Raw genomic sequence first — 27,635 nt, 5'->3', positions numbered from 1 at the left:
TAATATACAAGTAAATTAATATAGTTTAAATACATTTATGCTATAATTCAATGAAAATTTTACCTCTCCCGCAATCAATCCATCAATACAGGCACGCAGTGATCTCAACCGATCATTTGACTTGTCCTGCAAACTCGATGTCCACATCCGAGCTCGAGGTAGGTTCGGCCCCACTGGCAGTCCCTCAAGTTGAACTCTGAAGCACGGTAAATACTCATATATCCATGTGTGAAGAAGAGTCAAACATCCCTTCATCTACATACAATCTACTCTACTAGTAGTACCTAGCTGACGGTACAGGTATGCTAGTGCAACTGAGCCCTATGAGTATATAGGCATGTCGTCTAACCCCTCCTTCACCTCCAATAAGTATGAGGGGCGGATCGGTCACCACTATTATCTATAAACAAGGTGGAGCCTAACATCAACCATATCCACCCGATCGCCTCAGTCTCATCAATCCGGTATGTGGAACACATCTCTATGACGGAAGTGGTAAATACTCCACCACCTTTATAGTGAATGCTCAACAGCTCCTCCCTAGTGACCCCAAACAACTCCATGCATGATGACTGAAGCTTATACGAACCCTCATTAGTAGTCACCATCTGCCCCTCTACTAGAATATATAGAATCTGCCAGACGTTATGGAGCATAATGGTCATCTCACCGAAGGGCATGTGAAATGATGACATGTCTGGATGTCAACGGTCCACAAAAACAAATATGAGGGGCATATCAATGTGAGAGTTCATCATATCTGGGAGGTGTGCTTAGGGAGAACCGTCTAGAAGATGCTGGACCTCTAGGCTGGAGTGACTGTACTAGTTGACCAGTTTTTTACAACCGACCGTTCTAATATGGCAACAACAACATGTCCATAGAAGCTGGGAATCACAGTACCATCAGTCAGACTGCCGGGCACCTGGTCCTTCACTAGCCAATCATCATCTTCAGCATCCCTAGAGCGCTTGCTGCTCCCTGAAATTTTATTACACATATAACATATAAACGATTACAATGTTATAATAATAACTAAAGTAACAAAATAAAATAAAAATGTAAATTATTTACCAGATGACGACTCAGCAGCAAGAAAACGACTGCCTCTCCCCTACGTCACCTGACGAAGTGGGATCCTATCAGCTGCCTGATGATCTGAGTCATACATGTCAGTCTCATCCACGTCCATGCCGATATCATCCCGCCTCTCTGCCTCATGCACCCTTTGTGCCTCCACCATCGGCCTTTGTGCCTCTCGGTTCCTCCGAGCAGAGGCAGTGATACCACGTCTGGTAGTCTCCCGCTGTCCGGAACTACCTCCTATATCAAAACTCTAAAAAATGACAAACCAATCGAAACACTTCAGTTGTTATTTATTCTAATTCAAATCCGTTCCTAAACCCTAAGCATTTCCATTATTATTTACTCTAAGCATTTTGTCTAATTGAGTTTCGTTCTTATTTACTATCCATTTCACAACTTATGTCAAATAACTTTACACTTGATATTCTATTTGTATATACTAATTTACGTTAATTAATAAAAAATAAATACAAATTTAATGTAAAACAACGATTGGACGCTTCGTAACTCGGTACATGCGTTTTTTCAAAAATATTGAAGAAAATTTCAATTTCGTCCCCCGACATGATTCTCGTTTCCGAAATCTGATTTTGGGAGAGATTAGAGAATTGAGAATTTGAGAGAAGTAGAGAATAAAAAATTTTGGTAAAAATCAATGAGAAGGAGAAAATGGTCTTTTAAGGATTTAGGGCCGTAAATAGCAATCCACTTAAATTATTAAGCTACTGTAGTTTTAAAAGGGTTAAACCTATTCTGCATGAAGATTCTATTGGAACTTTGGTTCCAGAATAATACCTACCCAGTGTACCCTCCTCTTATCTTTGCTTTGCTTTTCTCTATTTTGTAGTGTTTTGAAAACCGGACCGGACCGGCCGGTCGAACCGCGAACCAGTCAAGTGTCCGGTCCGGTTTTAGCTATACAAGTTCAACTATATTAAACCGCATCAAACCGGGGTTGAACCGCGAACCGGTGTTGAACCAATGAACCGGATTGATCCTGGTTTTTTGCCATTTTTTAAAAAACATATCGAATTAAGGAAAAAATTTAAAAATTAGGCTGAGAACAACCTCTTTAATAATTGGTGTTAATTAATTTAATTTTAATCTTAATATTGTGTTAAACTATGAGTTTGATTTTAGATGTGTGAATTTTTAATTAATGTGTTAAATTAAGGATTGGTTACCGATGTGTGAATTTTTATATTATCTGTATGAAATTTTAATTTTTAATTAATATGTTAACTTAAGAATTGTTTATTATATGTATGAAATTTTTAATTTTATATTCAATGAAATATCATTTTATTTTATATATATATATTTATTTATTTTTTTATCCGATTGAATCTATTGAACCTTGAACCAGTTGTCTCATCGATTCAACATTTGATCCGGTTTTCAAAAAATTGCTGTTTTGTTTCATTTTCTCTTTGTAAAAAAAAAAAAAAAAAAAAAGTTGAAAGACCAAGTGGAATCGCTTTTCGGGCACTGAAGATGGACAGAATCTCGTGATTTAACCAAGATAAATAATTTCCGAAATTAATTAAAAAAGTTAGTACTTTAGAGTGAAAAAAATATTGATATAAAAATATCTAAAACACACCAAATTGAAAATTAAATAAATATAAACATATTAATCTAAAACTAAATACAGCAGCCACTTTTCTACTTCATCATTGCATTTACATCTCTTCTCTACAGTTTTTGTCTTTATACAATGAAATAAGAGGACAAAGGAAAAAAAAAAAAAAAGGGAAGAGTACTACAACAACTAGCAGCTCTCTCCTCGCCTTTCGGTGTGTAAAGCACAATTCAATCTTCTTCAATACAACCCTGAAGGAGACGGTGGTTTCTGTTACTTATTCTTACTGGCGATGGCTGCCAGTGCAAATCCCTCAGGGAATAATCAGGAAGGGGCACCTTCTCAGAAACTTCCAACATCTAAGCCCACAAATGGCGTTCCTGTAAATTCTACCAAAAACGGGGGTTCTAATTCTGGTGCTTCCCCGGCAGCTGATAATTCGCAGACGGAAGCCGCCTTGAGACACTCTCCTGGTATTTCTGTTGAGTGGACTGCCGATGAGCAATCGCTCCTTGAGGATTTTCTTAACAAGTAAACCTCTCCTCTTCCTACATATATCAGTTTGACTTCTGTTTTTGATTTTCTCTTGTGATTTGATTTACTCAGCTGTTGAGAATTATGTGATTTGGGGGAAATGAGAGATTTCCTCTATTATTCAATTGGATAATGTTAGTGTCTTTTTCCATAAGAGTTCTTCTTTAATTTTCTTTTTTTATTTAAAAATTAAAACGATTTTCGTCGCTTTTCCTTTTGTTGCAAAAAGGAAATTCTGAATGATGGATTTGGGGAATATAATCATCTTCTTTCAGGTATTCTTCCGAATCAATTGTTCAGCGGTATGCTAAGATTGCTCTGCAATTGAAGGATAAAACTGTACGGGATGTGGCTCTGCGATGTAGATGGATGACTGTAAGCTCTTCTACGCTTTCTGTGAAGAGATTTTTTATTGGAAAAGCTAACTTTGTTGTCAGAAAAGTATAATGCAGCATTGTGGGTAAACATCTTGCAAGCAGTGTATGCAGTTTTAGAAATTAGTAATGAATTGAAATCCATACACACACACACACACACACACATATATATATATATATATCCTTTCAACTTCATGGCAAATTGTCTTGCAGATGCAGTTACTATGGTATGGTAGGGTAAGACCACAAGGGCTATTAACAAGAGCAAAAGATTTTATGATGGGAGCTTGATATTTGAATTGAAATCACAAAAAAGAAATTGATGAAGTGGTTTTTTTGTTGCTGCAGAACACTATGAATTGCATTAGGACTATTCTGTAAATTATAAGCAATCCCTATACTTCATATCATATCTTAAACCACAGAAACTTTTAAGTTGCAAAATTCAGTATGCTACTAATTATGCAATATATTGCAGTAGAAGTTTTAGCTTTTAATATCCTGCAAGCAGCTGCTTTCTTCAAGATGTAAAACGAGGGAGCAGGCTGAAGGGAATTCTCAGAGAGTTTGCATTATTTGTAATGTGATCAAATGGTTAGCTTGGTTATTGGACAAACTGCAAGAATTAAAATGATTGGCCCTTAATTTAATAGGGGATTATTCTCATTATTCTTTTTATTATTATTAATACCATTATTATTATTATCATTATTATCTTCTACATTTTTAATGTCGATTTGAATATATTTGTATTATATTGTGCTCTGTTGCATATATCTATATATTTGTGCTACTACTGGAGATGCTTACATGTATAATCATACAAGCTGATTTTATTCTGTTATATTTATATCTGTGTTAAAAAGCTAACTAGCTATATCTTTTCTAATTAGAAAAAGGAAAATGGCAAGCGAAGGAAAGAGGATCATTCAGCTCGGAAAAACAAGGACAGAAAGGTATGATTATACATGAAGTTATCAGTAAATGTAATTATCTTGGAAATAGTGCCTTGAATACAGCAATTTACAGGCATATTCGCTTGAAATGTTTAAAAGCTGGTCCTTAAGCTTACCAGTATGCTACAACCACCACCACCACCACCACCATGCCTTAATGCCAACAAGCAAGCCTTACTAGCACAGCAGTTTACTGGCGCATGTATTTTCATGCACAGATGTTGGCCTGCACGTTTGATCTTTTATACATGTTATAAGCATTAATGATTTATATATCCATCAAAACTACATTAACGTACTACGACTTGTCAAAATTAATATCCTCAGGATTGTATTGCATCCCTTGCTGCATGCATGTAGCCAACTAGCCATAAGTATTTGGTCCACTATCTGAGCCAATTGCAAGTGATACTCATGTTGAGAAAAAGATTATTGACTCTAGCAGAATGTGAGATCATATTCGTAATACGATGACATATGAACTAAAGAGTTCAACCTATCTTATTAGTGCTTGGGATGGTAATAGACAAGTTTGCACCTATTTCCACTAAAAGCTTCACCTTCGGTAAAATATTTCTTCTCTTTATGTTACAAGCATATTTATTTATGTTTTATCGGCACCTATATGTCAGGAAAAAGCTGCAGATTCTTCAGCCAAGTCTTCATCCCATTTGACACCACGCCCTAATGGTCCCTCATATGCTGCACCGATGATCCCCTTGGACAATGATGATGGTGTTTCATTCAAAGGTTGGTTTCTTCGTAAACATTAGCAACAATAAAAGAGAGGATTCTAGGTGGATAATAAATTACTTTCAACTTTCTGGCATTAGATTGTAATGGATTCTTTATTGTATTGGCAACTCTGATTAGGCGGCCTTGATATTTTCAATTTTTAATGAATAGTTCTTGGACCAGAACTGGTTGAAACATGACATTCTGTTATATAGGCCTACTGTAAGGAATTTTAAATTCTTGAAATCATGGGGGGTTTTAATGCGGGCTCAAATTTCAAATCCCGTAGTACTATCATATCTATTGACTTGGTAATTGTGAGTTTGCACTTCACTAACCCTATCCCTATGCAAATAACATCCTTGTTTAGTTGGAGAAGCAATCTCCTACTATTTCTTACTTCCACTTCTGTATGAGTCAACTGAAACATTTGAGCAAATTTCACCTTCCAAGTTATCTTTGTTTTGTTTGAGGAAGGAATACTGTCATATCTATTTGCTGTGCAGTTTTCTTGAATTTCTGTGCAAGTGTGAACATTTATTAGCTGAATGATACTATTCAAATTTGGAGTTATTCTTAGCACTCTCAGTAATGATAAAAAGTTAGAGAATAAAACAAATACTCTAATTACCCGCTGCCAATTGATTTGCATTGAATTGTTGGAGAGTTTTTGAGCAAGAGGTAGCACCTATTTTATATTGTTCTGATGTGACTATCTACAATTTTTCTGAATAATGATTTTTTTATAGATATAATGATTGTGTACAAAATTGAAGTACTTTCCTTATTATGACAACATCTAAAGTTTGTCATAATTTTCTGTTGCATTTCTATCTGTGTTTCTCAACAATGCCCTTTACATGCTTATTAGATTTTTCTATTTAGCTTGACGAGTGGAGTGTTAAAATTTAGTTTTCTCTTAATAGTCGTTGAATTTTCTGAAGCCATGGCAGGTATGCCTATGCTTTTAGTTTGGCTTAAAGGATTTACCTGATATAGACTGTTTTCCTTCCGCTGCTGCATGTATACTAACAGTTTTCTTTTTAATGCAGACATTGGTGGTGCAACTGGGGAGCTTCTTGAGCAAAATGCTCAAATTTTAAGTCAAATATCTACAAATTTTTCATCTTTTCAGGCGAGATATACATTTTGAATCTTGAGTTCACTTTAGCTTGTGATATCTAAGTGTCTTGCTATTATTATTATCATTTGTTTTTCAAATATTTGCATAGTATTTTACCTTTTGTGTTTCATTTATATGGTCTCTGTACAGAAGTTAGGCGTTTAAAATAGAATTCCAGGCGTTTAAAATAGAATTCCCTCTGAATGTGGCCAAAATCATTCAAAATGGTTTTCTCGCACCTTAGTATCAAATTTAAGTTGGGGTATTTAAAGTTTGAGGGTATATTTCTCTTTGTGAGAAGTCCTCATTGTATCACGCTACAAATTTGAGTGTCAGGAAATTAATTATTTATCTTGTTGCTCCTGCTGGCTGTTGTGCAGAGATGATATGATAATGGTAGTCAAATCTCCAGGACAGCTTCATATTTTTTTTATCATTTAAGATGTTGGTTGGGTTACAGGGCCAGTTTATTTTTGATGTAGCTAATTCCTGTGGTTTAGCTAATTTCATAGCTTGCAACTATTTTTTCCCTATGAACTTCTGATTGCTTTTCCTCATTTAGAGATTCGGCATCATTATGCAACATTGCCGTGCAATGTATAACTTGTGCCAAAATTTCATTGTGTTTTTCTGTTGCAGATACATGATAACATCAATCTTCTAAGCAAAACTCGGGACAACATCCTTTCAATTTTGAATGAGTATGTTACTTGATCTCTATGCTTCTGTTTTTAATGATAGAAATGATGTGTCATGGCTTCCTAAGTTGCGCATATATATGCAGTATTAGCCAACCTATTAGTATTAGCCTAATCATATTTAGTCAACCAATAACCTAATTATATAACCTCTAACCTATACCCTTTAACTATGTAATTTGTTCGACACCCAATTCTATTGTATTTTTATTGTCTGATATTATTGCTCGGAAATGATTGAAGGTCTCAAGAATTTGTGTTTGCATGGAGAGGACATACATCAGATAGAATTGTAGCTCTTTAAACAACATTAAAAAGCTATTAGAGAGAATACCAGATAATGTCTTGAATCATGATCCCTCAAATGTTTCCCTTTTGGTTGCAAAATGATGGAATTTAATTTGCAGGGCAAGAAATTTTATATATACTATTTTTCCACCATCATCCTATGAGTTAAATTTCCTAGTTGCAAAGGCTATTATGCTCATGAATGCTAATTTCAGATTAACATGGTTGAACACATGGCATGCTAGCTCTGAAGCTGTCTGTTATGTTAGAAAAATATGCAATGCTTTTTCCTGCATTGCTGTCTATCAAAGTTGTTGTTATTGATGTATTATGTTAGAGGCAGATTTAATCTATTCTTCTAACTCGTAATAAGTTCTGCAGCTTGAATGACATGCCGGAAATAATGAAGCAGATGCCCCCGCTTCCGGTGAAAGTAAACGATGAGCTTGCCAGCTCCATCCTCCCCCCAACACCCCATCATATGAAGTCGTGATACATGATACTTTGCCAACAATGGCTTCTTACCTTCACCCTCAGGATCAAAATAAGCTGCTCACTTGATTCAAGTTGTTCTGTCGAAGCAAGAAGGCTTCACATGCCCATGGATTCAAATATTTAAGAGTAAGCAATGATGTTTGTTTATCAAATTTCATGTTCATTGGATGAAGATTGGTTTGGAGAAACCAGCACTATGTATACTTAGCTCTCTAGGGGAATGAATTCTAAGGATTCAAGTTGTAGGATTGTTTTCCACTGCAAATAATAAACAGTAGAATGGATTTGTCTGTATTTATAACTTTTACTTTCAGGTAATCTAATCTGGCTTCTGCATAACTCTGCTAAGTCAAATCAATTCACTCATTTGTACTGACACTGCAATTTGCAACGATGAAGTGTATAAAATGCTATTGGAATGATTGAGTTCAGAACTAAGATTCTTGGGAAAAAAATTTCAGAATGCAAAGTAGAGATAATAGTAAAATGTAAAGACATTCTAATGCCGCAATAAACGTAACATTTTGGAGAAACTAAAGAACATTTCGAGTGATTTCAATCTGGACATCTTATAAGAATGGGATCTTAAGTTGCACAATTCCCCCAATTATATGAACAGAAACAACTCTCTTGAACACCAACTGCAGTCAAAATGTGCTCCATGTAACATCTAACCTTCAACCTGCCAGAAGAAATAGAACATAATCAATAAACAACTTGCTCAAGTTTGAAGTGCACAAGAACACCTACAATTCTAGTTCCGGCCTACAAGTTCTATCATAGACTTGGTTCAGTTAATGAAAAAAGAAATGCATAACATTTAATGGAAAACCATTGGTATTAAAAATAAAAGTGCATAAGAAACAGATAGTGATAAGGTCTATAAAAAATAATAACAATAAAAACAATTATTGAACCTTAACTATTCAAATGGGTTCTTGACATGGTATTAAAACTGAGGGTTCGAATGTTGACAACTCTCATTTATTGATGAGATTTCAGTATATGGTAGGATGAAATTGTGTTGTACAAACTTCTAGCATATGGAGCATCTTCATGGGTGGGTGGTTCCTTGACATGCTATTAAAACTGAGGGTTCGAATGTTGACAACACTTATTGATTAAATTTCAGTATATGGTAGGATGAAATTGTGTTGTACAAACTTCAAGCCTATGGAGCATCTTCATTGGTGGGTGTGTTAAAAATGATAATAGAAACTATCATTGAACTTCATTTTGTTTCAATAAAGTCAATAAACTTTCATTTTATTTCAATAAAGTCATTCCAGCCATTTGAGACAGAAAAAATCACCTTAAGAGTGACACGACAACCACATTGATGATTAGCTTTTACGTATGACATAACAAATGACAACAAAAAAAAATTATATTTATTATTTACATTAAACTGCTTAAAACTGTCACGTGGCATATATGTGGTTGTCACGTGAATGTCATGTTATACGTAGCAGAGTTCTTCCAAACGTGATTGCCACGTCTCTATTCCAGTGATTTTTTCTTTCTGAATTTGATGAAATGATTTTGTTGAAATAAAAAGCAAAGTTCGGTGACATTATTGAAACACAGTGAGGTTCAATGACTTTTGAAAATGACCCCAAACAAAACCTTCGTAAAATAGCCTTCAAACAAAACCACTCACGGAGACGAAATGGACATGGGCACAGACACGAAACGCTACTAAAGAGAAGTGTCGGTGCAACAGAGCTATTGTCTTAAACTTTTGGTTCAAATGGTCTTGGCAGGTCTAGTGAACTTAGAACATTATGGAATTTTCTGTAAACCTTAAAGCTATATATAACAGCCAGCTTTACCTCACCGATTGCAGAATCTATCCTTTGTATTGCAGCAAGATGTCAAAAGGGTTCAAACTCTTAGCATTCCCATGCACCTGTTTATTAAGAACTCAATCCCAAACCTAACTCCACTTTTTAACTCACTAACTCACCTATTTCTTTCACACCCAGGGCTGCAGATCCATAACATGATGTTTGCAGGACTGAATATCTACAGATAGCCTAACATCAAAATTGGTGTCTCTGATACAAGTATTAAGAACCCCAAACTGAAGCTTAAACTCCTAAAACATATTCTAAAAGGAGGGCATTGCCTGAAATACATAAATGGCACTCTAAATCACCGGCACTCTCTTCACTAATAAACAAATAATCGTACCTGTTGCAGTGTACCAATTAGGAATAACTATGTACAACTGGTGCACAAATAATATTGTGCTTAATTACGGAAATTGTGCTTGACTAACGGTAATAGGTTAATGAGGCCACTAGTTGGAACCATAGTTGTTAAAGGCGCAAGGCGAGCGCCTTAGAAACACAAGACGCATAAAATAAAATAAAAATATACTCTTTTACTAGTTAAGCATAAAAAAAAAAACACTTATGACCAAACAAACAAAACAAAACCACATAAAAACATAATACTAAATCATAAATGCAAAAAACACCAAATTAACTTCATACTTCATAAAGACACGTATACTTAACTTCTTAACCTAAAGTACCAAACTAACTATAAGTTATAACTAATGCTGCCAAATTAAATAACCATTCATTGTCAATAAAAAAGAACACACAACAAAAACTAATAATAATCATCATCAAGATCATCCTCCAAATTAATATGGCCCTCTCCATATACTTAAGGCGACTTCTTCTCCTAACATATACTTGACATGACTTCTTTTCCTAATCTTTCTCTATTCTTTATATATTTAATAATGACCGGGACACTTCATATTCTTATTTAAATTAAAGGTTAAGCTTAATAAAGCAGTTAGTTTAAAAAAAATGTAAAAATGATAAAACTGTAAAAAAAACCATAATTAAACTGCCAGGCGCTCCAGGCTCCAAGGCGCGAGCGAGGTGCACAAGGCGAGAGCCTTTTTTACAGCGCCTCAATTTTAAGGTTCAAGGGTCAAGACCTTGAACCTTGCTAGAGGCGCGCCTTTTAACAACTATGGTTGGCACTGAGTTGATCATTCTCCTGGCCCAAAGCGGCATCAATCGCCTAAGCAAAGAGAAAATGATCTCATAATTTGCTTCATAGGATTGCCACATATCCTAACTGATAAGGTGCCAACTTTCACCAATTTAAATCTTTTTTAGCAATCAGAAGTCCCTACTTATGATTGTGTTATGTATACAGAGTCACACTTCTTTCGAACTATCCCGGTTTTACTAGCTAGATCTAGGTCAAAGAGCTTTGATACATAGTTTACCATATGGAATGTCTAGAGATATTGAGCACCTATGTTGCACGGAAACTCTTTGTCACTAGCATTTCTGTGTTTCGTATACGTTTCTTTTCCATTTCGATTACCGTTTCCTAGCTATATTTTTAAGAAAATATCATTTCCCATTCAATTCCGTTTCCGTGCAACATAGTTGAGCACATGTGAACATGTTTTACCTACATATGCTTATATCAAGTAAGCATGAACTAACAATAGTAAAACCATGAAACTGGATATACTGTTACTGATGAATGCTGATAGTGATAGATGCCTTTCTTGGCACTCTTTTTTTCTCAGAACAACCACAAGTAGCATCATCAGCGTACTCTTACTGAACGCAGCACGTAAAAACCGGGCAGCTCCTCAACCCAATCAGATATCAGGAAATCAGGATCGAAGCTTTTACTAAGCTAACATACCAAAATTTTCCCTTAACAGCCCATGATCAATTCAATCAATCCTATTTGTTAAGTTCCTAAACGATTACAATCTCTACTATTGCTAAATCCATTATGCAGAATAATGTGACCGAACGTATGCTTAATTACAACAACAAAAAGGGCACAATTTGCAGTTAAAAAAATAATAATCAAAATCTATCAATTAAGAAAAGAAAAAATCAAAACTACATATGAAAAACCACCGATTTAGCTACTAACCACTTTTTTTTTGCTCCAAAATGATTCTCTTAATCAAATCCCAAAACATACAAACTACATATCATGATTTAAGCCAAATAATTGCATTTGGAAGGAGTAAAACAATCAGAAAACACATACAAACCTGACTCGAATTTGAGTTGTGCTGAGAGATAGACTCGAGATTCTTTACTCTAGTTTCAAGGGTATCAAATGTCTGGTTCATCTATGACGAATAAAGAACCCAAAAAAGAAAAGAAAAAAAAAAATCAACAGTTCCGAAACCAATTACTTGAAACAATAAGAAGAGAATCAATCGAGGGAAGAAGGATTTACATGAGATGAAAGGGCATATCTGTCGGACCAAAGATCCCTCAATACAAAATGGCCAATCGTAGCAGCGGAGACGGAAAATCCCATAGTGAACCAAAGGAGACGAGTTCTCAACATTTTCTGATCCTTCAAACGGACAAAAGACTACTGGAAAACACCAGTCCAATCTTTCTCTCGACGTATCGTTTTAAGCTTTTATCTAGGCAGAAGTAAATAGTTTTGCAACGCAACCAGTAGTTTAAAAATTTACAAGCGGAGGTATGAAAGTTCACACCGTTAATAAATGGAGAAAAATGTTTATCACCTTTAAATATGACGTCTTTTTCGATTAATATTTTTTTTTTGTTTTTGGTAAAAAGCAAGACTCTTGATTTTTCATTAAAATTTTGATCTTTTATTTGGATACCGTTTTCTTATAGCCAAAACTGCTTTCAAATAGTAAAAAATACAAATTTCAAATGCAAGTGCAATAAATAACAGCGTGTTAACCAAATTTTATATTCAAAATTACTTTTTTTTTTGTTATCAAGAGCTTACTGAGACCAAAGATAAATGACCAGCAGCTTAATGTATCAAAATAAAATATCAATGACTTAATGAACCAAAAAATGAAAGATCAGAGACCTAATGATGTTTTTTGCCATTTTTTTAAGTAAATAATTCATCTTTTTTTATTTAACACACTGTGTAGTTCCGTTATTTTGAAAAACACATTTTAAAGTCTCTATTATTTATATCGTTATACAAATTTATGATTTATAATTTTAAAATATGTCGACCATCTTCTCTCCATTGTTGCTAGTAATTTGTTTGCTTGATAAGGTTTTAGTAATTGGGGTCGGTGACTTCCGATCCAATACCTCGCCCATAGATATCATCGGGAACAATCGACCCCAAGGACCAGATATTAGGGGATATTAGGGGTTGCTAGCAACCCCTAATATAGACGTCATTAGGGTCGGTTACAAAGACAGCCGACTCCAATGACAAGATATCAAGGTCTATTGTTTGCTAACAACTATGACCAACATATAAGATCGGTTTTCTTAAACCCAACGATCCATAGAAATCATTGGGGTCGGTTATAACCGATGCTAAAAACAACGTCATTGGAGTCATTCAACAACCGAGGCCAAGCTTTAGGGTTGCCTTTTATTGGCGTCAGTTCAAAAAACGACACATAAGCAAAAAATAGCAAATCCATAAATTAATAAGGTTGGCAGGATTCAAACCTTTAACCGTTTGGTCCAAACAGCTTTGATACCATATTATGGAACCGATTGAATTAAAAGAGCCGATAGTTAAAGCCTAGATCTCGTATTAATCTCTAAACTTTTGTAACCACCAATTAAGAAGAAAGAAAAGGAACTTCAGCAATAAAACTAGACAGCCATTTATTTGGAACATGTAAAGTAGCTTCACATAGAATATTGAGCATGGCTACGATACGACTAAAACGACTTGGATACATAGCTCCCGATGATCAAGAAAAATTGATCCATATTAAGATCATGATAACTAGATAGTACTAAAACCAAAACTCAAACTCAAACACACAAACTAGTGATTCCGTTCATCTTGTTGCTGCTGGTAATTGGAGAATAAATTAATTTGTTGAATGCCTGCAGCTGGTAGTTCCTGATTAAATTGTTGCAATTGCCAAGGATAGTGTTGCCCAATATTCATCTGCTGAACTCTACTCCCAAGTTGTTCCACCTGATGATGACGATGGTGATATTCAATGGTTGGAAACACTTGTTCTGTCTGCAAATTGTTGTTGTTTTGATTAACATTGTTCAATACCATTCCTTCTCCTTGATGTTGATTTATAATCAACATTCTTAACTTCTGAATTTCACTTCTTAGTCCATCATTCAACACTGTTAACACAACAAAAACATATATGTTTATTTTGTTAATTTCAATAATTAGGCTAATGCATAATAAAATGAAATCCTTACATTCTTGGAAGTTAATTTGTCCAATAATCATGTCTGCCTCTTCTTTTAGTCTAGCATTTTCAGAATTCAAGTCCATATTTTCTGCCTGTGAAATTAAATCTATTAATGCTATGCTACTATCTCTGGAGATTCTTATAATTTTCTCTGATAAATAATTTTAAAAAAAGAACCTCTAAAAAGTCCAAATGGGCATTGGAAGCTGCAGCTTCAGTTTGCAAAGTTTGAAGCTTGTGTTCAAGCATATATGTATACAGCTTCTTCTTCTCCTTTGATCTTACAGCTGATATCCTGTTTGTGATTACCCTACACAAATTCACACCAAACTACATAATTCAAAGAATATTATACAATTGCATAAATTCAGAAAGTGCAGATATATATGACAAATTACCAAAAAAGTAATATATTATAGTGCAATTTAATCACTGTGTAAAGGTAACTACCAAATTAAAATAATATATATATCTTTTGTATGAGAATCAAATTTTATAATTCAACAAAACAAATGTTCCAAGTAGTTAGGAATGGATTGCCTAAAGTAGCGGATCTAGAAATTTAGATTTGGGGGACTAATTTTAGCCGTACGATTGAGGGTAAACTTCTAATGTAAGACTCTAGTCCAATACCATGTAGATATTGTCCGCTCGGGCCATTGTAACATCCTAGTCCAATACCATGTAGATATTTTGTCCGCTCTTGCGCTCTTGCCCAATTCCAACACATTGGGCCTCACGGCTTTAAAACGCGTCTACATGTATTGGATTCTCATCTTACTAATAAGCCCCAATCACTTCCTCTCCATTTCCGATGTGGGATTCAGTTCATTCCTGCCCCCATCGCCATCCCTTAGGGCCGCTCCTTGCTCAGGCCTTCTACCCCGGCATCCACCCACTCCGGATTAGGTCGTTACATCCAAAGTCCAGCCTGTCAGGGCTAGACAATCTTTTTTAGCCCCCAACAAGTTGAAACACCATGTTTTGGTGTGTTCATTAAAACATTAAAAGTATTCAACATGAAAAGAGTAAACATATTTAGTTTCTAAAAATTATAACATTTTTTTGCAGTAAGACCTTTTTAATAGAAACATGCATTTTAGTAATTTCATTTACCTTTAAATATTAAAATAATACTAGATGAAGTTTATATATAATAATATTAGGAGGACTACAAGCGGCTACATAGAGTTTATATATACACAAGAGTGGAACGGGTGGCCGGGGCCAGGGCTGGCTCCGCCCTTGATTGCATACAATATATTCTCACTAAAAATCCTTCAAAAATTTGAAAAACTTAAGGATCATGTTGAAACGAAGAACATATAATATAATATAATATATGAAGTATAGAAGTACCTCCTTGCCTTCTTAGGATCCTGCCTGGAAAGTCTGGCAAGCACATCAGGAGACATATACTTCCTTAAGGCTGTGATGGGCCGAGCTGTGGTGGCCGCTCCGGGTACAGCAACTTGATTCTGCTCAGCCATTTCTGGTTTATGTATCATAGACTCCAAATCATTTGTTGGAAGCTTAGAGGATGAAGAAGATAAATCAACAAAACCAGTACTGCTCAAGCTCAAGAATTTAGATAAATCAGCTTCATGTTCAGCGACATCAGTTTTATCAGAAACCGAACAATCCCCCTTTGAAAAAGCATTCAACATTGAACCTGGAAAACGTGCTGATACCATAGCCTTCTGATACTGCTTGTCATAATCCATCATCATTTTCAAAAAATCATCCTCTTCACCATTGCTTGGTTTCTTCCCTTTGTCTATCATATCTCTAAAAAATATATATATATTAAAATTACCATAAGAAACATACACTAAATAAGAAAATGTATGTTCTTAACACTAGAGCTGACAATTTCTTATGCGTAAACACCATTTACATATAGAGAGACAACCCAACTTACACGACACCATTGATCCGAAATTCATTTTTCTTGCATTTATATCATATATAACCATATACAACATATATATGAGATAACACCATTTTGACAAGAAACCTGAATTTGCCACCTCTACTTAACACCATGGGCGAATCCAGGATTTCTACCTCATGGGACCAAACAAATAATATAATTTTTATCCAAATAATAATAATAATAATACAAATAAATTATGTCAATTAAAATATATTAAAATAAATTACATAATTTAATATCCTTCATAATTGTCCTCTAGGTTTCTTCATCTTTTGAAAGCGTTGAATAATTTTTTCATTATCAATGCTTGCAAATATATTTTTTCTCAATATATATGTAACTAAATAATCATTCAAAAGTTCATCCGCTAAACTAGTTCTAATTAAATAAAACGGGGTGGTTTTGCTTTAAAGCATAATTAAAAAATAAAAAGAAAATATTAAATTTAAAACCATTCTTCATTCTCAATTATAGAACCAGTCAATTCTAAACCTCCATTGATGAAGGGGGCAAAGCTCTAAGACTGCAAAATTAATACATAGGTTTAAAAAAAAAATACAAAAGTTAGTGGGAGCAACTGCCCCAGTGCCCCCATACTAGATCCCCCTACTTAAAACCCAATAGCAGAGATATGAAAATAACAACAGAAGAAAAATATGAACTAGAAGCTAAAATTTCCAATCAAAGATTAAAGAGAAAGAAAGAAAATGAAGGAAGTTCGTGCATAAAAAGCAGAAGATATAACTAATTGATGCTAAAGCCTGAAGTCAAACATACAGTGAATCCCTGGTGAATGCCCTGAGAAAGACAAAGGTCTAAAGAAATGGTAGAATAGCCAAATAAGAAGGTAACCAGAAGCCAGATGAGAAACAACTTACACTATTACATTATTACACCACCATCAGATAAGGAAAAGAAAAACAAGCCAGAAAAGAAACAACTTACAAAATAATAATAAAAAATATTACCTATATATGGTATGAGTTTTTGGTTGAACTTTTTATATACACAATTATACATTATTTGAGACGTATGTAACCTCTTAATTATATTTGTTTCTTCATATTTAATTAACTCTTATTTAAACATGTGAGCACGGATTTTTTCATATGGTTCTATAATAAAAATAATTATACATTTGTGTTCGATTAAACGAGCTAAGATCCAAACTCTCAGCAAATTCCGAGCTTTGAGATTTCCTGAGAGGCCACATTAGTATCTTACGTATTTTATTTTTCATAATTTTTCTGATCTTTTCCGACAAACTCCGAAACAATGTGTTTGCCTTCACAGACCGGGACCGGACCACCTCAAAATTTTTTAATTTAATTTTTGAAATAGAGCCGAACCTCCGTAAATAGAGCACGTTCCAAAGGTAATTTCTGAGAAACAAAGTGACATTTTATTGCTTTCTTAACTAAATATAATTATTTTTGTTTTTTTTTTTGTCTTTGATTTGAGGTTAATATGGGTTAGTTTCAATTTTTAATGATTTTTTGAAATTTATTTCTAGAAAAATGGATGTTCTAACTGAGTTCATCAAAAACAGAGTCTGAATCATCTTATTCAGATCCATTTTGTGTAACACATGTTTCTTTTTTCAGAGTGCTTGTACACTAGGTTTAAGGAAAAACTCTATTTTGCAAGACTCTTTGATCAAAAATTAATTTTAAGTTGAACAAATATTTATTTTGCATTTATTTAGCTTTTTTCTTGAGATTTTTAGTTTATTTTTACGATTTTATTGTCAAAAATAGTTCATTTGTAAGTAAAATTCTCATTTTTTTTCTAAAGTTCCAATAGCATCCAAATGAATATTTAGATCATTGGAACATTTTCTAGAATCAGTATTTATTTCCAATGATTTTTCTAGTTTTTATTAGATTCTTATTATTAAAAATAGATTTTTTCCAAGTAAAAATCTCATTTTATTTCTAAAGGTTTCAGGAGTATTTTAAAGAATATTTCAAGAATTAAAATATATATTTTTTTAATATTTGAATATTTATTTGGGTTTTCTAGCTTTATTGTAACCTTTTGTTGATTATAAGTGTGATTATCATTAATAAAAGTCTCACTTACTTTCTCAAAATCTCCAACAATATTCAAGAGAATATTTCACACTTGGGAGAATATTTTGGGAATATTTGGGTAATTATTGTGATTTCCTAAGTTTTCTATCTTTTATTTGATTTTCATTTTATTAAGAATATAATTTTATACTTTTTTTTATATATATTTTCGTTATGGGTTCAACCTTATTTTATAAGATTTCATATTTATAAAATAAAATACTCTTTTTCAGATCTGTCTTCTCTCTCTCAGATCTGTTGTCATGGTGAAGAATTTTTATGAAGATTGAGAGTTTTGGGATCTATCTCTTCTCTTTTAGATCTTTCTCTCTCTTTTAGATCTATCTTCTCTTTTTCAGATCTGGCTTCTCTCTCTCAGATCTGTTGTCATGGTGAAGAATTTTTATGAAGATGGAGAATTTTGAGATCTATCTTCTCTCTCTCAGATCTATTTGTCTCTTTTAGATCTATCTCCCATCTTTCAGATCTCTCTTCTCTCTCTAAAACACAGGATCAATTTTATAACTCAATTTTCTCTCTCTCTCTCTCTCTCAATTAGTTATAACTAAATTAACTATAACTAATAGTAGAATTTAAGAAAAGTAAATCTCTCTCTCTCTCTCTCTCGGCGATGACCAAGGCGATCGTGAAGGTTAAGGGGGATGGGTCGGTGAAGGCAGGCGGCTGGCCTGTGTCGGATCTGGTGGTGGCGGGGCGCGGGCGGGGCAATGACTCCGGGATCGATGAGGCATGGGCGGCGACGGATGATGGGAGATCCGAGGGATCTCCTCGGGGGAGGAGGCGGAGCAGCGGGATTCGGAGGGATCGGTCGAGGGATAGGAGTAGATCGGAGTGGGTGGATGGTGGGGAGGCGGATCCGGCGGTTTCGACGGGGGGTGCTAGGGGTGCGTCGGTGCCGTTGGGGGCTTCTAGGGATGCGGCGGCCGATCGGGGGCTGGAAGGTGTTGGTGCCGCGGCCACGGCCCTGGACTCGTTTTTCGCGGAGGGACGCGCGCATGATTCCGGAGTTAGAGGGCCGCTTCCGGTGCTTGGGCCACAGGGAGTACCGGTCGTCTCTCCCCAGCAGGATGAGCATGCCGTGCGACTTTCGTTGGCCGCGCAGGCCGCGCTGGCCGTGCAAGCCGCACAGGCCGTGCAAGCCGCACAGACTGCGCAAGCCGCTCAAGCGGGAGTTTCCGTGGATTTGGGAGGCCCCTCCTGGAGGGATACGTTGCTAGGGGTGTCAGAGGAGGATCCCATGATGGAGGTGGATGCTTTTGAGAATGATTCCGGGGATTTTCTCTCTGATTCCGATTCTGAGGATGGAGAGCCTGATAACCCGCTGTGTCCTAGGATCCGGCTGTCCTCAGATGACAAGCGGATCATGAGATCAAAGTGGAAATTGGCGTTAATCGTCACTGTGTTGGGGAAAAGGATCAGTTTCAATTATTTTGCCCAGAGGATCCAGGCTCAATGGGCAAAGAAAGGAAAGGTTACTATCACAGACCTTGAAAATGACTATTATGTCATTAAATTCACAAGGGCTGAGGATTTCAATGCTGTTGTGAATGGTGGTCCGTATATTATCTCCAATCATGTGTTGGCTCTGAGACCTTGGGTCCCAAATTTTGATCCCTATGATTGCTCTGTTAACAGGATCCTCACTTGGGTTAGGTTCCCGGGCCTACCTCTTGAATACTACAGTGATAGGTTCCTGAACAAGATAGGTAGCCTTGTTGGGAAAGTCCACCATGTTGATAAGACTACCATTGGGGCAGTGAGAGGCAAGTTTGCCAGGGTCTGTATCGATATTGATCTCACTAAGCCTCTTCTTTCTCAGTTCTGTACTCAAAACAAGGTCTATCATATTGAATATGAAGGTATACACAACATCTGCTATGAATGTGGTATGTTTGGCCATACCCTTGAGGGTTGTCCTAAGAGGAGGAAGGACGTGGAGGAGTTGGTGCAACCTATCATAGGCGAAGCTGAGAAGAGTCAAGGGGAAGTAAGGAGCTTTGGCCCATGGATGCTTGCCAAGAGGCCAGTGAGAAGGAAGCCACGGGCTAATGTTAATGCTAATCATTCACCAGATATCAGTACGAAGATGACTACTCTCCAGATTGCTCCTGAGATCAAGGTCAGACCCCCGGATATTAAGAAGGGGATTGAGACTGGAGTGGACTCAGCTTCGGGTTCCGGATCAAGGTTCGGTGTTTTGTCTATGGAGGAAGATCAGGACTCGGATCCTTCTGATAAGCATATTGATTTAAGCATGCCTGGTCTGGAGTCGGTAGAGCATGCCTCTAGTCTGGGTAATTCTATTAATCCTCTCTTTGTCTCTAATGCTTCTGCTAAAGGCAAAGAGATTCCCCAGTCTATCCTGTCAGCTGGGAAGGGTTTGAGTAGGGAGGCGAGAACTCTACATCCTCCTGTTGATGCTCCTATTGGTAAGACTATAGGAGTGAGTAAGTTAAACATGAAGAATCCCAAAGGGAAACCTAAAAAGAACCTTCATGGTTTGAATTCTTTGGATAAAAGGGGTCCTTCTGGGACCGCCTCTAGGCTCTCCGGAGCCCCGAACAAATACCTGATCTAGGGTTTGGGCCTGCGTCTGTAGTCTCCCCCTCTGATGGACTTCTTCGTTTGGAATGTTAGAGGTGCGGCGAGCAAGGCTACCCGCATTCATGTCAATGATCTCATTAAACAGTTTAACCCTTCCTGCTTTGTCCTTCTTGAGACCAAGGTTAGTGGAGCCAAAGCAGATGAGGTGGTTAGAAAGTTTAAGAATTGGAATTGCGTCAGGTCGGAGGCTAATGGCCGGGCAGGGGGGATTTGGCTCTTTTGGAAGCCAGGTCAAGTCAATATTGATATTGTTACTATGGACAGTCAATTCATCCATAGTAAGGTGTGTTACCCGGGTAATAAACCCTTCTTTATTACCTTCATCTATGCTGATCCTGTTTCGACTAACCGAAGAAGGCTGTGGGAGATCCTTCATTCTTTTAGCTCTAACATGGTGGAGGCGTGGTTGGTTGCCGGGGATTTTAATGACATTGCCCTCTTGAGTGATCAGAGAGGAGGGGGTAATCATTATGTGAACCGGTGTCTTAATCATAAGCAAAGTATGGATATGTGCGGGCTTTCGGACCTGGGTGCTGCTAGCCACAAATTTACCTGGAAAAGGAATAGTGTGTTTGTTAGGTTGGATAAGGTGTACGCTAATATTGCAGCGATTTATAGGTTTCCTGAGGTCAAGGTACTTAATCTCCCTTTCCGTCACTCAGACCATTGCCCTATCCTCATTAATTTGGTCAAAGGAAATCGGCTGAAAGGTAATAGACCTTTTAGGTATCTGGTGGCTTGGGAGTCTCACCCCGAGTTTAAGGATTTCGTTAAAAGCAATTGGCATCCCCACTCTGATGTTCTCCTCGCTACTGAGGAATTCAGGAGGAATGTGGCTGTTTGGAATAAAAATACTTTTGGTCATATTATCAGGAGGAAGAACAAACTCTTGAGGAGAATGGAAGGTGTTCAGCGTTGCTTGGAGGTTCGTTTTGCTCATAGCCTGAATGGTCACCTAAGAGCTCTTCAGAACGAGTTGGAAGCTGTGCTTAGACAGGAAGAGCTTCTGTGGTTCCAGAAATCTAGGAAGGCTTGGATTCAAGGCGGGGACCGGAATACCAGGTTTTTCCACCTATCAACGATCATTAGGAGACAGCGAAATAGGATCGAGGCTATTAAAGACGCTAGTGGTGAGTGGATTTTTGAGGAGGAGGACATTCGGCACCTTGCCCTTGATTTCTACAAGGACCTGTTCAGAGAGGAAGCTGTGGACCTAGAGAGTGCCCACGCTGGCATTTCCTTTCCTCGTTTGGGGGAGGATGCTGTTAATAATGCTTTCCACCCCATTGTGCTTAAAGATATTGATCTGGCCTTCTCCAGCATCGGTTCCACTAAGGCTCCTGGTATTGATGGTATCCCCGCTAGTTTCTATCATAAACACTGGGACACTGTTAAAGAGGGTATATACAGCTTTGTGTTAGGTGTCTTTGGTGGTTCGAACGATATCAGTTTGGTTAATAAAACCCTCCTTGTCTTGATTCCTAAGGTTGCCAAGCCTTCTTCCTTTCTCCAGATGAGACCCATCAGTCTTTGTAATGTCTTGTATAAAGCTATTACTAAGATTGTGGCTAATAGAATCCGGAAGATCCTTCCGGATATTATCAGCCAAAATCAAGGGAGCTTTGTTCCTGGAAGACAATTGATGGATAACGTTGTTATTGCCCAGGAGGTTGTCCATTCTATGAAGATTAAGAAAGGCAAGAAAGGGATCGTGGCTCTCAAGCTGGATCTGGAGAAAGCCTATGATAGGTTGAACTGGAGCTTTCTTCTGGATAGTTTAGCCAAAGCTGGTATCCCGGAGAACTGGAGGAATTTGATTGGAAAGTGTATCTCCTCTCCTGTTTTCCAGGTTATGATCAATGGGGATATGTCGGATGAGTTCTCTCCATCCAGGGGTATTCGTCAAGGGGATCCTATGAGCCCCTTCCTTTTTGTTATTGCCATGGAAAGATTGTCTCACCTGATCCAAGAGGCGGTGAGCAAAAGGACTCTCCACCCTGTTTCCATCAACAGACATTACCCCCCTGTTACCCATTTACTCTTTGCTGATGATGTCATGCTTTTTATGGAGGGTAATGAGGAACAAATTAAGGCTGTGATGGATATCCTCGACTGCTTTTGTGAGGCTTCTGGCCAGAAGATTAACATCCATAAATCCCGTATGCTTTGTTCCAAGAATATGGATAATAGCTTGTGTAGAAGACTGAGTGAGATGTCTGGCATTCCCCTGACTCAATCGTTTGGGAAATACCTTGGGGTCTCTCTTCATAGTGACAGGGTGTCCAAAGCCTCTTTTAAAGATATTTTGGACAAATCTAACGGTTTGTGTGCTAGCTGGAAAGCTAATTCTCTTTCCCTTGCAGGTCGCCTTACTTTAATCCAGTCTATCAACTGCGCTGCTCCAAATCACATCATGCAAGCCTGTAAGCTCCCTGAGCCGGTCCTCAACGACCTTGATAAAATTAATCGGCGTTTTCTGTGGGGAGAGTCTGGGGATGGGAGGAAGATTCACCTGGTCCCTTGGAAGGAAGCCTGCCAGCCTAAGAGCAGGGGGGGTCTTGGTATAAGGCAAGCTAAGGACAATAATAAAGTCCTGTTAATGAAGCTTCTTTGGAGAATATGGCAATCCCCCTCCTCCATTTGGGTTCGTCTTCTGTGCGGCAAGTATAGGAAAGATAGAATCTTTGGTGGCCCGAAGGAGAGGGTTGTCAGCTGTTCCTTCCTCTAGAAAGGGCTTAGTACTGTTTTTGCTGAGTTCTGTACGGGGATTGGCTTGGAGGTGGGTAATGGGATATCCATTAGTTTCTGGTATGACACCTGGATTGGTGACAAACCGTTGATTGAGGTGTGCATCGCCCCTCCGCCGAATGATCTCCTCTCTTGGAGAATTGCTGATGTGGTGGACTCGGAGGGAGACTGGATTTGGTCTAAATTCGACTCCTTTCTTAGCCTGGAGACCCTCCTTAATATTAGAGGTGTGAAGATTAGTAATCAGGAGGAGGATAAGGACAGACACTGCTGGGCCTTGACTAATAATGGTTCTTGTTCTTGCAAATCGGCCTATGAAGCTTTTACCCCTAATAGGGCTGATCCTCCCTTGGAAATTTGGAAGTCCATTTGGGCCCTCAAAGTCCCCTACCGCCTTAGGAGTTTCCTATGACTGGGAGTCAAAGACAGGCTCCTCACGAATGTAGATAGACACAGAAGGCACTTGGCTATATCTAGTGCCTGTAGCAGATGCAGCAGCCATGTGGAAACCTTGTGCCAGGCTTTGAGGGATTGCCCGAATAGTAGAAAGGTTTGGGAAGGGGTCCTTCCTCACCACATCCTTCCTTCCTTTATGGGGTTCTCTGATATTGACTGGTTCTCTGAAGGCGTTAATGGGAATTTGTTGGCCAGTATGGAGCACGGGGCTATTCTCTTCGCTATTATTTGTCACCAAATGTGGAAATGGAGGAATGAAGAGTTATTTGCTGAGAAGACTGTCTTTATTCCTGACCTCCGGTTTTACTTCTCGAAAAAACTCTCTGTTATTACAAAGAGTTTTGAAGGAGAGCCTCTGGTTCACCCCTCCCCGGTTAAAGAGGTCCAGTTAGTTGGTTGGAGGAAGCCTAGGGAAGGGGTTGTCAAGTTGAATACGGATGGCTCCTGCCTTAGTAATGGCAGAATTGCTGCTGGTGGAGTTCTTCGGGATGCTAGTGGCGCCTGGCTGGCTGGGTTTACCCATAACTTAGGTACGGGCTCCTCCTTTACTGCGGAGCTCTGGGGGATCTTGTCTGGCATTAAACTCGCCATTCGCATGGGTGTTAAAAGACTTTCGGTGGAGTCTGACAATTTGGAGGCTATCAACAGGATTTCGGATAGACAGGCTGTTTGTCTTAATAGTCAGAATCTCATTAAAGCCATCTTGAGGCTTCGTCCTGCCTTCGATTCTCTTATCTTCTCCCATATTTATAGGGAGCAAAACCGCGTGGCGGATCGCTTGGCAGCTGCTGGGCATGGGGGGATGTTAGGTGTTTCTACCATTTCCGTTCCTCCTTCTTTTCTGTTACATTCTCTTCTTGAGGATAGGATTGGGGTCAGTCTTCCTAGACTGATCCCGGGTTAGGATTTTGTTTGTTTGTTTTTTTCTTCCCTTCTTACCAAAAAAAAAAAAAGAATATAATTTTATGATAAAAGCTTTATTTCCATTCTTAATAATTTAAAGGATATTTAAATAAATATTCGCCAACTCGAAATTTAAATTGAGAATATCTAGGTAATTATCATAACATTCTAGATTTCAATTAGCTTTATAGATTTTCATTTTAATAAAAAAAAAGAAGTTTATCAATATAAGTCATACTTCCGCTCAGGGGATTCCGAGAATATCAAACCTGATATTCTCTTTATGGAATAATATCAAGGGCCTTTAGATAATGATCATAAATCTTCAAAGTTTTCACTAGTATAAGAGATATTCCCGTCAGTAATTATCCCGGCCGATATATGATTATCGAAAGGAAGTAACAAGCGTACAAGATTTCGACATATTCTCCGGAATATGAGGATAATCAAATTGCGATACTTTGCACTTAGTTTTCAATTAAAATAGAATATTGTTGATAAAATTCGGCATAACACTCATTTTAACTCCTAAACTAAAACTTTAAAGTTAATTAGGACCTTAAACTATTAAAATCATCAATTAAGTTCATGAACTAAGCAAAAATCATCAATTGAGTCCTTATGCTATCCTAAAATAAAAAACTGTGACTATTTGACATTGACTGTAATTATCTCTTTGTTGTCTCAAAATGGATTTGGGGAAGAGAGTCTGAAACTTTTCAACCGAATGATTTTCGATGAGGACTCAATTGATGGTTTTTGCTTAAAATGAGGACTCAATTGATGATATTTACTTAGTTTAGGGACCCGATTGATGATTTTGATAGTTTAAGGTCCTAAATAAGTTTGAAGCTTTAATTTGGGGACCCAAATAGATATTATGCTATAAAATTTCTATTTCAATTCTCAATGATTCCAAGAATATTAGAATCAACATTCTTCAATCCGGAGTCCAATTTGAGAATATCTAAGTAATTATTATAATATTCTAAGATTTTCGTTAGCATTTTTACTTTAATTTAAAGAGAATTTTGTTGATATAAGTCCTATTTCCATTCTCGGACATTCCAAGAATGTCATATGTAATGTTCTTTCTAATGGCATATATCTCGAGAATACTTAGGTAATGATCATAATCTTTCAAGATTTTCAAGAGAATAAATGGTATTAAATTGATAATTATCCCGACTGCTACATGATTTTCGAAACTAAGTAACAAGAGTATAAGGTTTTGGTGTATTCTTTAGAATATGGGGATAATTATTGTAAATGCCAAATTAGTTAGAAAGGTATTCTCAAAACCACTTCTTGGACATTTATATTTATATGATTTTGTTATTTATATAAACTCTCTCATTAATCAAGTTTTGAAAAGATTTTATTATTATTGTTAAAGATTGGTTATCAAGGAAGGGTAAACGGCGAACATCCCAGCTATGCTGCCACCCCCACCACAGACCCAAAAAAGCCCCGAACCAAATTTATTAAAAGAGTAAATAAATGTCATAATACAAAAAGAATAAAGAATAAAATGAAACTAAAGAATTAGGAAAAGCGATAAACGCAACGTCCTACACGATCATGAAAAAAACCGATCCACAAAAATCCGGGACAACATCCCACCAAATCGATTTTGTTGCCATCCGTCCATAATTTGCAATCGAGTCCGCAACATGATTACCTTCACGAAAAATATGAGACACCACAAAAGCCACAGAATCGATCTGATTTAAACAATTGAACCATTTTTGTCTAAGCAACCAAGGAACCGAATAAGATTTAGATTTGAACATCCGCACAACATACATTGAGTCGCTTTCAAGTCAAATTTTCCGCCAACCTTTGCAGATAGCCATGTCAATGGCGTAAACAGCAGCATATAGTGCAGCAAGATAAGCAAAGGAACTTTCAATCAGAAAGGCAAACGCACCAAGGCACAAGCTAGTATGCGAGCGATAAATACCTCTGTAACCCGCAGGACCAGGAGCACCCGTGACAGACACATCAGTATTGATCTTAATCCAATCCCTCGGAGGTGGTTGCCAAAAAATCGGAGTAATGTGCGGAGCCTTAGCAAGACGCTTTTCAATCCCGAGCTCACCTAAGATTTGAAGTTCAACTAGCGAATTCCAAACGGAGCCCCTGTAGACACCGGGGTCGGAGGACCGATGAAGAAAAATTATAAAAAGGAATCCAAATCAGTCGATTGAAAGAAACGAGGAGTCAATAAAAATAATAAGCAAAAAAAAAGTTGTTCGAAGGAACCGTGGAGGCTGGTTTGGTTGAATTCGGAAATTAAATCGAGCGACGGTCGAATCGGTTCCGCGAATGAAATCTTAAATCGTCTCGTCGAGTTCGGAGTATTTCATGTCATTTTCTTATTAATTTTATTATTAATAAAATTTCGGGTCAATAAGGGTTTTGTTTTAAAACTCGAAAAATAAAAAGAGAGTTTTGTAAAAAGACCGATTTTATAAAATCAGTTTTGGTAAAAATCGTTTTTGATAAAAATCATTTTTTTTAGTTTTAGTTAAGCTTATTTTTATTTATTTATATATTTTTATATATACGACTTGGGGGGCCGTTTTTTTGTCACGGGCCGTTGGACGGCCCGTGACGGGGGCTGGGCTGCCCAAGCCCAGCCCCATGGCACTTGGCTTCGGCCAAGTGCATTTTGCTGCACTTGGCCGAATGCCAAGTGCACTAATTTAAAAAAGAAAAAGAAAAAGAAAAAGAAAAAGAAAAAGAGTAAAACACAATAAATGAAATTAAGCCAAATTAGCTTACATTGTAAGCTAATTTAGCTTTGCTTGGAGCCTACCCTT

The 27,635-nt window shown here is 37.1% G+C and overlaps 2 protein-coding genes across 2 annotated transcripts; one reads left to right on the top strand and one right to left on the bottom strand.

Moving 5' to 3' along the window:
- The first annotated feature begins 2,804 nt into the window (after window positions 1–2,804).
- Window positions 2,805–8,168, top strand: LOC136229153 (uncharacterized). Its single transcript, XM_066017735.1, has 7 exons — window positions 2,805–3,199; window positions 3,478–3,577; window positions 4,473–4,535; window positions 5,168–5,285; window positions 6,323–6,405; window positions 7,033–7,094; window positions 7,761–8,168. Exons 1-7 carry the CDS (start codon window positions 2,961–2,963, stop codon window positions 7,870–7,872), a joined length of 777 nt encoding a protein of 258 aa, XP_065873807.1. The 5' UTR covers window positions 2,805–2,960; the 3' UTR covers window positions 7,873–8,168.
- Window positions 8,169–8,350: 182 nt separating this feature from the next.
- Window positions 8,351–12,347, bottom strand: LOC136229154 (uncharacterized). Its single transcript, XM_066017736.1, has 3 exons — window positions 12,120–12,347; window positions 11,929–12,009; window positions 8,351–8,556 (listed from the first exon to the last, which is right to left on the bottom strand). The coding sequence occupies exons 1-3, from the start codon at window positions 12,231–12,233 to the stop codon at window positions 8,545–8,547; spliced, it is 207 nt and encodes a 68-aa protein (XP_065873808.1). The 5' UTR covers window positions 12,234–12,347; the 3' UTR covers window positions 8,351–8,544.
- Window positions 12,348–27,635: the final 15,288 nt, after the last annotated feature.

This window comes from Euphorbia lathyris, chromosome 5 (genome assembly GCF_963576675.1).
Source record: "Euphorbia lathyris chromosome 5, ddEupLath1.1, whole genome shotgun sequence".
Lineage (NCBI taxonomy): Eukaryota > Viridiplantae > Streptophyta > Magnoliopsida > Malpighiales > Euphorbiaceae > Euphorbia > Euphorbia lathyris.
This window is presented reverse-complemented; position numbering and strand designations above follow the sequence as displayed.